General features: G+C 48.0%; 1 protein-coding gene across 11 annotated transcripts in view; it reads right to left on the reverse strand.

The window, feature by feature from the left end:
- The window catches only part of LOC125358318 (acylcarnitine hydrolase-like), a 108041-nt gene that overhangs the window by 706 nt on the left and 91043 nt on the right, over positions 1–16292 (reverse strand). For 6 of the 11 annotated variants that reach the window (XM_048355386.1, XM_048355383.1, XM_048355393.1 and 3 more), the window contains 9 exons: positions 4184–4337; positions 3421–3554; positions 3081–3339; positions 2581–2679; positions 2188–2328; positions 1967–2047; positions 1547–1691; positions 797–934; positions 314–386 (listed from right to left, as the gene is read on the reverse strand). In XM_048355386.1, the coding sequence (XP_048211343.1) occupies positions 314–386; positions 797–934; positions 1547–1691; positions 1967–2047; positions 2188–2328; positions 2581–2679; positions 3081–3339; positions 3421–3554; positions 4184–4337 (1224 nt within the window). Of the gene's footprint in view, positions 1–313; positions 387–796; positions 935–1546; positions 1692–1966; positions 2048–2187; positions 2329–2580; positions 2680–3080; positions 3340–3420; positions 3555–4183; positions 4338–5263; positions 5469–7749; positions 7914–12202; positions 12844–13228; positions 13302–13788; positions 13927–14439; positions 14585–14824; positions 14906–15050; positions 15192–15490; positions 15590–16010; positions 16270–16292 lie in introns of those variants that run through there. The other 5 variants (XM_048355381.1, XM_048355384.1, XM_048355387.1 and 2 more) reach the window with 3 other exon arrangements.

The raw sequence follows: 16292 nt of genomic DNA on the forward strand, positions 1-16292 counted from the left end.
TACACGGGAGCATAATAAGTTATATAGGTCTCTAGACATTCACACACAGTGAGACCAAAGAAGGATATTCTTTTTTTTTTTTGCCAGTCCTGGGCCTTGAACTCAAGGCCTGAGCACTGCCCCTGGCTTCCTTTTGCTCAAGGCTAGCACTCTACCACTTGAGCCACAGCGCCACTTCTGGCCATTTTCTATATATGTGGTGCTGGGGAATCAAACCTAGGGCTTCATGTATACGAGGCAAGCTTTCTTGCCACTAGGCCATATTCCCAGTGGATCTCATTCTGAGGAGGTTTGGATAGGGATATCCTCTTACCCATTCCGAGCAAAGTTGGCCCAGTACTTCATAATCCTCCTGCTCAGTAGCTCCTCCTCCTCAGTGAAGGCAACTGCATAGAGGAGAACAAGAGTCCGGATCCTGACCAACCTATCTGCTGCTTCTTCATGCTCACACCCACCATTAACTGTAGTCTGATCCTGAAAAACAGGCCTATTCCCTCGGCCAACACCAAGGATCAGGCATTTGCATCCCACATCTTTCCAGGACTCATCCTAGCTTCTAGCTGAATCTATTACACTGCAAATTCATCAACTGGAGGCCCTCTTTTTCCCTTTGGCCCTGGAAATCAATTAGGAACAGCCACGTTCCTAATTTTACACCCGCCCACCAGCTTTCTGAACTACAAGATGTTGTGCACTTGGTCTTGTTCTTTCTCTGGGCCTCAGTTTCCTCATCTGGCACTCCTCTCAGGTATCCTAGTGTGGCCCATCCTAGCTAATGGAAATGAATAAGACTTACGGCTGTTGCCCCAGAAGAAGGACCCAAAGACAAAGGCCACCTCGTCACCATGGTCAGCCTTCAGGTGGGGGGGCCTCATGTGTTTTAACAAGCTGAGTGGTTGCTGGAACTCATAGAAGTAAACGGGGGCATGGGAACCTAGAGGGGTAGATAAATTAGGACATGGTGTATGACTTGGTTGCCCCTCATCTAGAGCTGTCCTTCCACATTCTTGGTGATAAGATAGCTAAGTTTAAGCTGGCTGGACTCTGGACCAAGGTGGTAAGGAGCCCCAAGCAGGAAGAAGCCTGGCAAAGCCTGGAGAGAAGGGGACACTGTAGCCAGTGCTCTGGTCTCCAATCTCCAGGATGGGCTTTGAGCCCAAGGAATGCATGGTGCTGCCATGCAATGGTTAAATCATGGCTTGGATTTCCTGTCTGTGATCATGGACTTGTCATTGACTGTTTGGTTTCTTTTTTCTTTTCTTTTTCTTCTGAGATAAGGATTTAACTTGATGTCTGATTCTTTCATGTTCACTGGTAGGAGCCACGTCTCCAATCACTCTTCTGCAATCACGCTTTTGAAAAGTTCCAGTGATATCTGTGTGTTACAATAGCCATGAGAATTTACTGACCTGTGGGACATCAAGTATCTGGCCCTGGGGTCCTGAGAAAGACAAGGGTGGGGACTTGGACATCACAGAGCTGCCCTGGGATACACAGCTCTGAGCTGCCCGCTGGGCGGTCAGGCCTCAGCTACAGATGAACTCACGCTGAAAATGTGCTACTTGCAGTGCAGGCATCACAAACATGAAGTCTCCCATCATATCTTGGAACTGGAGTTGGAGGGTTTGGGGGTCCTCAGTGTCCCCCATGTACTCTTCCATCAGCAGGTTAGCAGACTCGGCAGGCAAGTTCTGTGCCAAGAGGATCACAGAGAGTCAGGTTAGACAGGCAGTGCAGTGGCAGAGAGGAGGCAGCCTCTGAGTGGAGAGATGGGTCATGGGATGAGAAATATAAGAATGAAAGGGCCAAGCTCTGCTATAACCCCACTACAATTGCGCGTGCGCACACACACACACACACACACACACACACACACACACACATCCTATCCTATATTGTGGAGATGACTGTGTGAACAAATACCTTGGAGTGCCCCATCCATTAGGGCAGGTGTCCAAATCCTTACCATGAGTCCTACTGTGTTCTGCATAACAGCTGGCAAAGTCTTTCTATTTATTCCCTTAATGGTGTCAGCAAGTCCTGAGAGCTGAGTGGTGAGGAGACAGTTTAAATTTAGAATTGCCTGTCATGAAGGTATCATGCTCTGTCCCATTATGCACCCCCTGTCATTCACAAACTTCACAGATGAATTTCCCAGACAACTAATGCATTATAACTAAGTCTCACCATGGGGAGGATCCAGCCATACTCATCACTGTTGACACCAATGATGCTAGGGACTGGGTGGAAGTCAGCAGAGGCCAGCAGCTCCTTGGGGTGCCTGGGTAGGAAGGCCCCATCCACCACACCAGGGATGATCTTGAAGGTCTGAGGAGGCATCCACGATCAGAAAATTGAGGTCACATACCACATATTTTCTGATTTCCTCGTGTTCCTCCCCCCTTATGCAAATTCTCCCAGCATTCTATGCCATACACATCACAAGAGATGGGCTACAATAACAGAGTCATCGGTTCAGTATATTAGGACTGGGTGATTCACACCGTATCTCCCTTTCCCCCTCATGGATCAGTGGGCTAGTCCCCTTGCCTGACCCCCACCCCCACCATTCAGTCTGACCTTGGTAATAGCCAGCATGTCTTCTTCACTCTTTGCTCGCAGGCAGCGCAACAGGGCCTCTGAGTTCACCTGCTCACAGGCAGACAGGTTGGCCACCACCTGGGAAGCAACCAGGCAGGGGCTGCCTTACCATTTGAAGTAGCAAGAGAAGTTTTCCCAGACCCAGACTGATCCAAGTTTCTCCAAATCTCTTATGGTATAGAGTGTGGATGGCTGCAGTTGTGAAATTGCTCCCACTTTTGTGATGCTCAGTGACCTTGGCTGAAGGGTTCATTCCCCCTTCTTACTTGGTTATATTCACATGAGAGAATCTGAGTGTAGCCTTCCTTGCTGGCTACATCCAGAGGTGTGGATTCTACTCCTGACCCTTCAGCAATTCCCAAAAAGTTCCCAAGTTCCCTCCATGATCCTATTTGTCCCCAGCAAACCCAGTGAACCAGAGGTTGTCAGGGTGAAGGGTAAGACAGGGAGTGTGGACCAGGGCAGCTGAGGGCACTCACTGAGGAGACTGCTTCAGAGGAGCTGGAGATGAGGTCTGGCAGCAGGGCCACCCCACTCTCCATGATGGCACCATGGAACAGTCCTTGGGACATGGGGGACACGACATGTGAGGACACACTTGTGCCACCTGCAGACTCGCCAAAAATGGTGACACGATCAGGGTTCCCTCCAAAGTGGGCGATGTTCTGTTGCACCCAGTGTAGGGCGGCCACCTGGTCCAGGTAGCCCCAGTTGCCAGTGGCATGCTGGTCTCCAGTGCTGAGGAGGGGCAGAGACAAAGGTCACAGGGCTGTCCTGGCTCTGCTTGTCCTTCATTGCCCATCTCAATCCCATGCTCACCTGAAGAAGCCCGGGACTCCCAGGCGGTACTGGATAATGACCACCACCACATCCTCAGTGGCTGCCAGCAAGGATCCATCATACAAGGAAGCCATACCTGCAACCAGTCCACCACCATGGATCCACACCATCACCTGGGAAAGTGAAGACAGCTGTTACTGATTCTCATCCATCCCCAATCCTATCTCTGGTGTCCATTGCACTGTCCGTGGCTTAGGCTGTGGGCAGTTGCCAATATAGAAAGAACTCCCTCAGGACCTGCTGAACTTGGGTGAGGGCCTCACATTCAATCACTAGCCTCGAGGTCCACTCCAGGAATCCTAGTCTGAATTCATGCTCCAAGCCTTATGGGTGCCCTTATCTTGCCCATCTAAAGGGGAAGAAAAGGAGTATTTCCCTGATTGTCTCACTTTAATATAAGTCAAAAAGGATCACATACTAGCATTGGCACAATAGGCAAACCACAAGTTGGATGACCTCAGAGTTCACACTTGGATCTTTCAGGGAGTGTTCTGGGCTAAAGTTGGTAGACTGAGTTCTTGTTTGACTAAAGAACTAAGTCCTCTAACATCTGGGATCAGTTAAGACTGCATTCCCTACCAGTGGCGAGTCACCAACCCTTGGCCAACTACCTTTTGGAACCTGATAATGAATTTTTCTTTAGGTTCCACACTGTCTGAGACCCCCAGCTCTTCTTGTCACTACTAATAGTCTTGCAGAAGAAATGTCCTCCCACCAAGGCCAACCAAGTCCTGACACTTACAGGCAGGTTAGAGCCCTTTTGGGCACTGGCGGGTGAGTAGATGTTGAGATAAAGGCAGTCTTCTGACATGGCTATGGTAGGTATTGTCACGGCGATTGGCATAAATGTCTTCAGAGATTCTGTATCTATTATCAAATCATTGTTTTGCAGACACCTGCGTACAATTGTAAACAATTATTCCATCATTCCATGTGTCATGGTAAAAAATCAGACCTTGTGGTCAAATTTGTTCCCAGTCATGATAAATCTCTGCTGCACTGATGTCTTGTTTATACAGAATCTTCTCTTCAATTCCTTCCACCTAACATTCAGGCAAAGGCTCTATGGAAGCTAAATGGGGTCCTGCCTTCCAGAGAGTCCTCAGAGTTGTTGCGGGTCTTGGATCCACCCTTTTTGAGGCTGGAAAAGCTTGACTCTTAGATTCTCTGAAGGACCCATTAATTGCTGGGGTTGATATTTATAGCCTCTCTCTGTGCCTAGTTTGGCCTAGATCAAAATTACTGTCACTATGCAGGAGCAGTTGAATGAATGGAGGTTGATTACACGAAAGGTAGTGGGACATTGCTCATGACCATTCCTGATGACTCAGGGAACGTCAGTCCTACAGATCTTCCACATGGAAGCAGACATGATTTTCTTTGGCTTATGGCTTGCCATAGGTTATGTGGAGCTTGGCTTTTCCTAAGAGATATCACCAGTGTCCTCCTTGGGGATCTTCAATATCTACTGAGGGATTCAGGGATTCCAGGTTCCTAGAATCAGCCTAACCCTTTCCTAGGGACACCTCCCCTGGGGGCAGAAAACACTTGGCATGATTTGAATCAGGGCCCCCATGTGTCTGTCTTCTCTCTAGCACCAGGCACTAATAATGTGTGCTTACTAAGGCTTGCGACCTGGGTATGGCAAAGTTACTCCACCCTCTGAACCTCAACAACATCAATAAGCCTGGGAAATCACCCCAATGCAAAAGGAAAATGACTGTGGTGTTCCGATGGAAGAACCACTCAGCCTGCCCCAGAGATCTCAGTTCTTGTCCCACCCCAGACACGGAAGTCCCCTGGGTTCCCTGAGGAAACTTACATGGCTGGGTAGGAGGTGCCATCCCTCACCCCACTCCAAGGTTCAGGGGGCTCCGGAGGGGCAAAGCGCAGTGGTCCTACTGGTGGCTTGGCAAAGGGAATTCCCAGGAAGGTGTGGACTCCCACATTGGTGTCCTTCACATGGACGAGGCTGCCCCGCACCTGCCCGGTGTGTGTGGTCCTGATGGGGCTGGCTGGGTCCTGGCCTGTGGGTGGAGAGATGCACATCAGAGTTGGGTCTGCCCCATCAGCTTTCATTCACACTGTGGCTCCTGTTGCTCCTGTTCACCCACAGCTGAGCCTGGAAAAATCCTCTGATCTACAGGGCCAATGTCCTCACCCACTTTGCATCTGGAAAACTGTGTACTAACACCATTGTTTTCCAGCAGCCATTCCTACTGTGCTCACAAAGGATTCTTTGGATGTGGCACAAAAGAGGCCTTTCCATCTACTCATCTCCATCTATGGGAGAACCAGGAATTGGCTTGAAAATTTACAATCCTGCCAGGTGCTAGTGGCTCAAGCCTGTAATCCTAACTGCTCAGCAGGCTGAAATCTAAGGATCACAGTTCAAAGTCAGCCTGGGCAAGAGACTCTTATCTCCAAACAAGCCAGAAGAGGAGGTATGGCTCAAGTGGTAGAGCACTAGCCTTGAGCACAAAAGCTCAAGGACAGTGCCTAGGCCCAGAGTTTAAGCCCTAGGAGCAACACACACACACACACACACACACACACACACACACACACACACATGCACACACATTTCAATCCTCACATCATCTCATACTGGAAGTATCAAAAAGGGTCAAACGATTGTAAGAACAGGAAAGAGAGTTAAACAGCTATGACCAGACTATGAAATGCCTAATTCACAAATTCACATGTGCTGGGGAACAGGGAGAGAGGAGGCCATTGGAAACCATCTTACTGTCCACATACTTGGGCTATATAATCCTGATAATTGTTGATGTGGAGGCTGGACATGTTGGATTCACTCTTCCTTCAACTAGGGCACCCATGTGTATGCCCTCATGTGGAAACCCAGAAACTCCTGTCCTTCCAGGAACAGAGTGGTACCTAATTAGGCAAACCTGCCCTTGCTTCTTTGTGTCATCAGTATCATCCTACATCTCCCTGGACCCCTCCTTACCATCTGACATATTTCTGTAGAAAAGTAACACCCTCCCCAAGCTCTGACAGGGAGTCACTCACGAATCAACAAGTTTGATGTCACTTGGTGTGACTGACAAGACAGAAGCCACTCATAGACATCAGAGACAGCAATTTACCAATATCTTTCCAAGTCTGAAGGCATACCACCAACCCTGGTTACATTCTGTCCATCCAAGGTTCTTAGCCAGATGAGATCTGCTCATGTACCTCCACTGTGGCCACTCACTCTTGATACATGTGACAGGGCAAACTTGTTAAAGGACACAATGCTGATGATCCTCTTAAGATATCAGCTGCCTGACATGCTTCATCCTCAGGAAGAAGCCCTCAATGAAATGATATGAGGAAGTGAAAATGCCCAAGGGCTGCCAGGAGGTGAAATCTTTATGATCTACGAACTCCTGTCTTAAACTGTCTTTGGCTTGGACTGGTTCGGAATCACAAACCAGAAACTGGTCAAGAGCAGGTAAGGGAGAGAATCTGGTTAGAGTGGGCTATAGATGAGTTGAGTGGAGACTTCTTAGGGAAGATTAAACAGGGGAGGGCAGGAGAGGGCAGGGGAGGCCATCAAGGTCCACACTAAAATGCTTTGGGGTAAGAGGGATCAAGAGTTTTACACACATGCCTGGGCATAGTTCCCTCTTGGAATGATCTACTGATAAGGACCAGGTGATTGTGTGGCAGGCACAGAGTGCATCCCCTTTGCCCTGTAAGCCAAGTTATAGCTTTGCTCAGGTTTGATACACAGGTGAAGGAAACCCAGGGACATCTCAGTTCAGCTTTATGATATGGTTCTGGGGACCTGTGTATTACCTAAGGTCAGAAGTGTTTCTCAGGCTGCACCAGAACATGACATGATGCTTTTCTGGCCATTGTGGTAACCACTCAGAGACAAAAGCAACACAAATGATAATTACATTGTCAAGGTCAGCTCGTTCAATAGCAGATACAAATCAGCTACAAATATAGCCACAGTCACACAGAGAAGGAAAACATCCAGAGTATCCAGAAGGAAAATAACCAGACCAGGGTGGTCTGGTTATTATTTGGAGATTCTGAACTGGAAGTCTAATGCATGAGATACCTTCTCATTTTGGGCTCACTCTTCTGTGTCCTCAGACATCTATGACCCTCTCTAGTCACCACCCTGGGCATTTAGTAGAGGTTTAAATAGCACAATTTTCCCACACTGTTACCTTCCATCTCCACCCACTCCTCCCTTTCCCAAGTCTCAAACTCTGCTCTATACAATGTAGCAGATCTTACTCTGGAACCTGTCCCCACTCCTACCCCTTCTCCCAGCAGGAGTCTTACCATGGATCCCGAGTGGAAGAAGCAGGAACCCACAGACCACTGTGGTCAGCCAGGCAGGAAGTCGGTCCGGCAGCATGGCTGGCTCACAGGACTGTTACTGTGCCTCTATGCAGCACATGCAACTCACCAGCAGGCACAATTCACCTAGACCTCGCCTAGCCAGGAGTTTGAACCTCACAGGGAGTAGGCGGGGACATAGGAGAGGCTGGGCAACATTGCTCCTGTAAGAGAGTGAAACTGACAGGGGAGGTCACAGGAAGTTAGCATGCTGAGTGTGAGCCCTTCGCTTCTCCTGCTTTTCCTTTGCCCTCCTCCAGAGGCGCTGTGTGGCTTCAGTAGCCCTTGAGATACTAAGAGCTGTCACTGAGGTGAAGGTTATAATGGAGAAATTCAGGGCTGCTCTGAGGAGAAGCAGGCTCTGGATCCCACACATGGACAATGGACCCCACCCCCACTGGGCAAAGGTGAGCACTGGAGCAGAGACAGGAAGCTATGACTGTACTCATTCTGAAATTCCTCCTTAAACTCCTTAGAATCTTGGTCTGAGGGTCTCTGTGGACCCCTCCTACTTAGACAGGTTGATTCATTCAAACCTACTTGTCACTGTGGCATTTCTTAAGGACCCATCCCCCTAGTCACCCTACTTACACCTGCCTTGGTGGCTGAGATCAAGTGCACAGTCATTTGCCCACTTGAAAAACATTTAAAGGGAACTTCCTGGTTGCAGCACTGTGAGGAGACAGGGCTCTCTGGGCCTGCTGTAATGCGGGAGCCAGGTCTGCAACTGGGAGTGTGTGAAACTCATACAACCCTGCTGGCATGCAGTGAGACAGCAGGAGTCAGGAGCTGCAGCCCAGCCTGGCTTCCCAGAGGAGGAGGTGGCAGGCTCAACCTCATATGGTCTTTACTACCTGTGAGAATCAGCTTTCATTTTTCAATCTGGTGTATATGTTTTTTTTAAATTGACAGTCCTGGGGCTTGAACTCAGGGCCTGAGCACTGTCTCTGGCATCTTTTTGCTCAAGGCTAGCACTCTATCACTTGAGCCACAGCGCCACTTCTGGCTTTTACTGTTTATGTGGTGATAAGGAATCAAACCTTGGGCTTCATGCATGCTAGGCAAGCACTCTACCACTAGGCCATATTCCAAGCCCAGGTGTATAATACTTTTGAGACCCTACAACCTGGCATCATGGCTTTGCTTCTTGGTACCTTTCCTGGAGGGCTTATTTCCCCATGGCTAAAGATTCTCTGACCTCTGGTCCAGCAATGAAGTCTGTTATACACTCAAGGTCTCCAATCTAATAAACTGTAGCCCAGGACATGGCCTTAGACCCTTCTTGGGCAGATGCTCTTATTAGACTCACAAACAGTTTAGAAAATAGACCAAGTGATGGATGACCATCAGCATAGGTGTATTACAGAACCTCAAGGCAAAGTTTAAAGATTCACCTCCGCTTTAAGGGTAGGATTTTGTAGTTGGCTCCTGGGAATATTGGTGTAATCTGGTAGTGATGAGAAAGTAACTAATGTGGTGCTACTGTCCCTGGAGATCTGTGTGTCTGTCTTTCTGTGTACCCGTGCTGGTACTAGGACTTGAACTCAGGACCTGAGAGCTATCCCTTAGCTTTTTCACTCAAGGCTGGTGCTGCACTCCACTGGAGCTGGAGCTCCATTACTGGCTTTTTGTTGATTAACTGGGGATAAGATTTCATGGACTGTGCTGTCCAGGCTGACTTCAAATAGCAGTCCTCAGATTGCAGTCCCCTGAGTGTCAGGTACAGGCCACGAGTGCATGGCTTCACCCATGCCTTCTGGTGGGGATTCTTCAGAAAGTAACTAACAGTGAGATATAGATAATTAGCAAACTGGAGCACAGCTGAAGAAGGGAGGCAATGAAGCAGTTAGTTCAAAGTTCTGGTCTGGTGCCAGTCAAATGGGTTATAGCCGGACAAGGGGAGAAAGTGAGGCTAGAGTGTTGGTAATTCCAGGCACAGGTCTGGAACCTCAGGACGAGACATTGGCTATTCAGACTCAGTAAAGCTCTCTCTCACCTTCATTCTCCTAATCAAATTAGCACCTGGGCAGTGCTGCTGGGAGTCCAGGTCCTTAAAGTTCAGGGTTGAGTAACAAATTCCTTTACTTTAACTGAACATCACAATGCTTCTTCTTAATTCTGTGGCTGTGGAGCACCCCTGCAAGGCTGAAGGTCCCCACATGGCCTGTCACTTCCTGCACCATCCTTCAGAGACCCTGGCATCCACAATACCCATGCGAACAGTAAAAACATGGAATGGAAGGGTTTTAGAAGCATTTCTGTAGGTGTGAGGAGGTTGATGAAAACTTACATATATGTAGTGATTTGCAAAAAGATGAGGAAACAGAGACAGGGTAGAAACAGAGAGAAAGTTGCTTTACTTTCGTGGTTGGAGGAGATGTAGCCAAAAGGGAACACTACTTCGTTGTTGGTGGGAATGTAAACTGGTTCAGCCACTCTGGAAAGCAGTATGGAGATTCCTCAGAAGGCTAAACATAGAGCTCCCCTATGACCCAGAAGCCCCACTTTTGGGCATCTACCCAAAAGACCACAAACAAGAACACAGGAAAGCCACCAGCACAACAATGTTCATCGCAGCACAATTTGTCATAGCTAAAATATGGAACCAACCCAGATGCCCCTCAGTAGACGAATGGATCAGGAAAATGTGGTACATATACACAATGGAATTTTATGTCTCTATCAGAAAGAATGATATTGCCCTATTCTCAAGGAAATGGAAGAACTTGGAAAAAATTATACTAAGTGAAGTGAGCCAGACCCAAAGAAACATGGACTCTATGGTTTCCCTTATAGGGGAATAATCAGCCCAGGTTTAGGCTAGTCACAGCCGAGGATCACAAGAGCCTAATAGCTATGCCCTTATGAACGCATAAGATGATGCTAAATGAAATGAACTGCATGTTATGGAAACGAGTGTTATATTACTCTTGTAATTACTTTCAACATGCCATATGAAACCATAGCTTCTTTTGTTGATAATCCTTTTGTATCCCCTTCCTGTGGTTGTACCCGTGCTATCATTGTATCTCATCTGAGTACCCTGGATACTGTATATACTGGTATTAGAACTAGGGAAGTGAAAGGGAATATCAAAATCAAGAGACAAAGGATAAAAAAATAAACGACTCCAAAAGCAATACTTGCAAAACCATTTGGTGTAAACCAACTGGACAACTCATTGGGGGGAGAGGGAAAGGGGGAGGGGGAGAGAGAATGAGGGAGGAGGTAACAAGCAGTACAAGAAATGTACCCAAGGCCTAATGTATGAAACTGTAACCTCTCTGTACATCACTTTGACAGTAAATAAGTATTTAAAAACAAACAAACAAAAAAAGAAACAGAGAGAGAGAAGAGATGGAGGAGGAGGGAGGGGGAGAGAGAGGGAGACAGGGAGAGAACGAAAGAGCAAGAGAGGCAGACTCAGACAGGCAGACAGAGACACAGGCATAGACACAGAGAGACAGAGTGCCTCGTGAGGCACTCTCAGTCTTTGTCTTTCTTCAGAGAGGAAGCATCAGAGACACAAGATGGCTCACACCTGTAATCCTAGCATCTCAGGAGGCTGAGATCTGAGGATCTGGGTTTGAAGCCAGCCAGGCAGAAAATTCAGTGACACTTTTATCTCCAATGAAGCAATAAAATACCTAGAACAGAATCCAATAGATATGAAAGCATGTGTCTGCAGAAAGTTAATTTGAAAATGTCCTAAAATTTGAAAAGAATGTGTCATGCTAGGTTGTGCATCCAGTTGTGTGTGGATAAAAGGTAGCATGTGCATTCATAGAAGGTACTCCTCAATAAAAGAGAGAAGTAGTACTTGATTCTCAAAATATTAACATTAATATTAATTTGTGGCTACAAGTCACAAATAATTCACATAGCATGATATTGTATATTGAGCTATTATTTTTAAAAATTATATATTATTTTGAGAGCAACTAAAAACAATTGGGCCAGGCAGTAGTGGCTCTTGCGTATAATCCTATCAAGTCAGGATGCTGAGATCTGATGATCAAGGTTCAAAGCCAGCCCAGGTAGAAGAATTTGTGAGAGTGTTATCTCCAATTAACCAGCACAAAGACTGAAGTGGAGGTTGGTTCAAGTGATAGGGATCCAGCATTGAATAGAAAAAGCCAAGGGAGAAGGCAAAGCCCTGAGTGCAAATCCCAGCACTGGAATAAAAGACTATCCAGTGTTTACAAAGCACTGAGTAAAAGGAAGTAATTAACTGTAAAGAGTGTGAAGGAATTCCTTTGGTTCAAAGAAACATTTTAACACATGATATGGGAGTGGATATGGGTGAATTTAATTGCATATAAATTAATCCATAACAAAGCTCCGTGTGTGTGTGTGTGTGTGTGTGTGTGTGTGTGTGTGTGTGTGTGTGACTGTTGGCTACTTAGAAGTTAGAAAAGCAAATGGGGCTTGCTTAACAACATGTCACCCCTGGTACGATATGGGTAACATGTTCAAGATATCCTCTTTATTTCAAGATGGCCTGGAGGCTAGGAGCAGACAGAGGTTGGGGAGACGACAACAGCAAGGAAGGAAGGGGAAAGTCCCAGTGGGTATGGGGAACAGTAAGCACCATAGGGACTCCTGCAGCTTCATTGCCATCGGCACATTTATTCAGTGTGTCTAGGAAGAGAGAGCTCAGGCAAGTTGGTCATGAACATCATGCAGGAGGTTCTTCATAAACATTGGCTGGTTAGCTGGCCGGCTCACTGAATAAAGAAGGTATGAATGGCTAAGTGAATGATCAAGGCAATTCCTACTTAGTGGTGAACGTATGGGCACCTCATGCTAATCCTACCCACACTGAAGACCATTCTTCCTCACATAGATCACTACAGCTCTAGGTGCTTCTCCTTAGTGCCCTTGAGCTCCTGGATCTTCTGGGGCAGGGTCTTGGTCCAGAACTTCAGCCTGGAGGCCTTCAGGGCCTGGCCCACTGCAGGATGGAGGTCCAGCTGGAGGTAATGTTCATTTAGGTCAAACATGGGCCAGTGGAGCAGGTCTTCGCTGTTGGGGTTCCTGTGGACACACCCTCCCAGGAGGGTGAGTGAGGGTCATTCTGAGTGCTTGTGAGCCTGGACCCAATCACCTCATTGAGGTCCTGCCAGGCAGCCCCAAATCAGGAGTAGAGGGAATGAGGGGAAACCTTTCTGACATAGGAAAGCAAGGCCCTCCCCCAAGTGTTTGTTCTATATTGGTTAAAGCCACCTCACAGAGGTAAGTGCTGATGTTTCCATAAAACTGTGGTCCACTTTGCATCTACCATGCCCTCTCTGTGTGTGAGTCCTGGGTTTGAGGGAGATCTGTCATGTAATCAAGGATGGTGAGTGCTCATGAGGATGCCAAAAAGGGATCACTGTGTGGACCCTATTTTGGGGAGGCAAGGTTAGGTGTATTATCTCACCCATTCCGAGCAAAGTTGGCCCAGTACTTCATCATCCTCCTGCTCAGTAGTTCCTCCTCCTCAGAAAAGTGAGCTGCATGGAGGAGAACAAGGGTCTGGGTCTTAGGCAACATTTCAGGGTGCCTACTCCTGCTTCCTGACCTCCATTCAATTGTAGTCTGATCCTCCATGCCAGGCCTGATCTTTTTCCTCTACCCCACCTAGTAAGGCACTCTCATTGCACAAGCTTCCATTACTCATCCCAGCCTCTAGCTGAATACATCAGTGTGTATTCCTGGATTAGAGGACATTTCTACTCTCAGTCCCTAGGAATTACTTAGGGACATTCACAACTTCTAATGATGCATTCTGTACCCATGTCTGACACTCTATTTCAGGTGGGGACAGGCGGTGAGAGCACAGGCTGCTTGGGAAAAGGCTTGGATTCTGAATACTTGCAGCCTTTTGAATTTTGCATACTTGATCTTGTCCTTTCTCTGAGCTTCAGGTTCCTTATTTAGACCACGAGGAGAGTCACCCTATAGGGATCATTCTAGCTGATGGAAAAGAAGAAAACTCACAGTTGCTGCCACAAAAGGAGGACCCGAAGACAAAGGCAACCTCATCACCATGGTCAGCCCTCACATGCGGGGGCTTGAGGTTTTTCATGAAGCCGTGAGGATGTTGGAACTCATAGAAGTAGACAGGGCCATGGGAACCTGGAGGTGTAGACAGATTATGTCATGGTGACCCCTCACTTGGATTTGTCCCTCCTTATCCTTTGTGGTAAGATAGCTAGGTTGATACTGGCTGGAATCTGGACTGTGAAGTCAGAAGCCTCAGGCAGGAGGAGGCTTTGCAAAGACCAAAGGTGAACATCAGAGTCAATGCTCCATTCTCTGATCACTAGGATGAGCTTTTAGGCCAAGAATTGTGTATTGCTGCCATCTTCCTGGTGACCCCAATGGGAAAATCTTTGGTTAAATCATCACGTGGATTTCCTATCTGTGTGGTCTTGGACTAGTCACTAAGCTTCCAGTTCTTTAAAGTGCCAGGGCTGCCTGTGTCTTACAGTAGCCATGAGAATTTACTGACCTGTGAGACATCAAGTATCTGGCCCTGCGGCCTTGAGAAAGACAAGGGTGGGGACTTGGACATCACAGAGCTGCCCTGGGATACACAGCTCTGAGTTGCCCAGTGGGCGGTCAGGCCTCAGCTACAGATGAACTCACGCTGAATATGTGCTACTTGCAGTGCAGGCATCACGAACATGAAGTCGCCCATCATCTCTTGAAACTGGGCTTGGAGGGCTTGGGGGTCCTCAGTGTCCCCCATGTACTCTTCCATCAGCAGATCAGCACACTCAGCAGGCAAGTTCTGTGCCAAGAGGATCAGAGTGAGTCAGGTTAGGCAGGCCAGGCAGTAGCAGGGAGGAGGCAGCCTTTGAGTGGGGAGATGCGACATTTGCTGGGACATTAATATAGGGAGGAAAGAGCCAAGTGCTGGAGGCAACTCCGCCACAAACATACAGATATCTATCGTATATTCTTGGAGGTTACTGTGTGAACCAATACCTTGGGCTGTCCCATCCATTGGGACAGGTGTCCCGATGCTTACCATGATTCCTACCGTTTTCTGCATAACAGCTGGCAAGGTCTTTCTATTTATTCCCTTTATGGTGTCAGAAACTCCTGAGAGCTGTGGTGGGGAGAGAGTGGAAATTTGGGATGGCCTGGTCATGAAGGCATCATGCCCTGTCCCACCATGCATCCCCTGCCCCTCACACATATAACAAATGTGCTCCCCAGCCTATTAACGAATTATAACGAATTATAAGTCTCACCATGGGGAGGAGCCAGCCATACTCATCATTGTTGACACCAATGATGCTAGGGACAGGGTGGAAGTCAGCAGAGGCCAGCAGCTCCTTGGGGTGTCTGGGTAGGAAGGCCCCATCCACAACACCAGGGATGATCTTGAAGGTCTGAGAAGGCATACGTGATCAGGGTTTGAGATCACATACCACACATTTCCTAATGTCTTCTTGTTATTTCTACCCTATCCCAATTCTTCCCAGCATTCTCTTTTATATACATCCCAAGAGATCTTACACTTGGGCTAGTCTCCCTTAGTCTTTTTTCCCCCTCAATTCAAGGCTATAAGAACGGAGTCATTGATTCAGAGCATTAGGACTGAGTTATTTATACCCTATCTCTTTTTCCCCCTCAGGAATCAGTGGGATGGCCCCCCTGCCTGGCCCCCACCCCCACCATTCAGCCTGACCTTGGTAATAGCCAGCATTTCCTCTTCACTCTTGGCTCGCAGGCAGCGCACTAGCATCTCTGAGTCCATCTGCTCACAGGCAGACAGGTTGGCCACCACCTGAAAAGCAACCAGGCAGGGACTACTTCACCCTTTGAAGTAACAGAAGAGGTTTTCCCAGAACCGGATTGATGCAAATTCCTCTAAGCCCTTCAAGGTATAAAGTGTGGATTGTTGCAGGTATCAACTTGTTTCCACTTTCGTGGTGCTCAGGGGCAACAGCTGGAGGACCCATCCCACTACTTACATTGTTATGTCCACAAGGGAGAGTCTGTGTATAGCTTGCTGGTCACAGACCACACTCAGCTCTGTGAGGCTGAGATGTGTGGATCCTACCCCTTGATCCCTCAGCAATTCCCAAGGAGAACATCCCAAGTTCCCTCCATGATCCTCTTTGTCCCCAGAAAACACAGGGAACCAGAGGCTGTTGGGGTGAGGGGTAAGACAGGGAGTGTGGACCAGGGCAGCGGAGGACACTCACTGAGGAGACTGCATCAGAGGAGCTGGAGATGAGGTCTGGCAGCAGGGCCACCCCACTCTCCATGATGGCACCATGGAACAGTCCTTGGGACATGGGGGACACGACATGTGAGGACACACTTGTGCCACCTGCAGACTCGCCAAAAATGGTGACACGGTCAGGGTTGCCTCCAAAGTGGGCGATGTTCTGTTGCACCCAGCGTAGGGCGGCCACCTGGTCCAGGTAGCCCCAGTTGCCAGTGGCATGCTGGTCTCCAGTGCTGAGGAGTGGCAGAGACAAAGG

This window comes from Perognathus longimembris, chromosome 10 (assembly GCF_023159225.1).
Source record: "Perognathus longimembris pacificus isolate PPM17 chromosome 10, ASM2315922v1, whole genome shotgun sequence".
In the NCBI taxonomy this organism is placed as follows: Eukaryota; Metazoa; Chordata; class Mammalia; order Rodentia; family Heteromyidae; genus Perognathus; species Perognathus longimembris.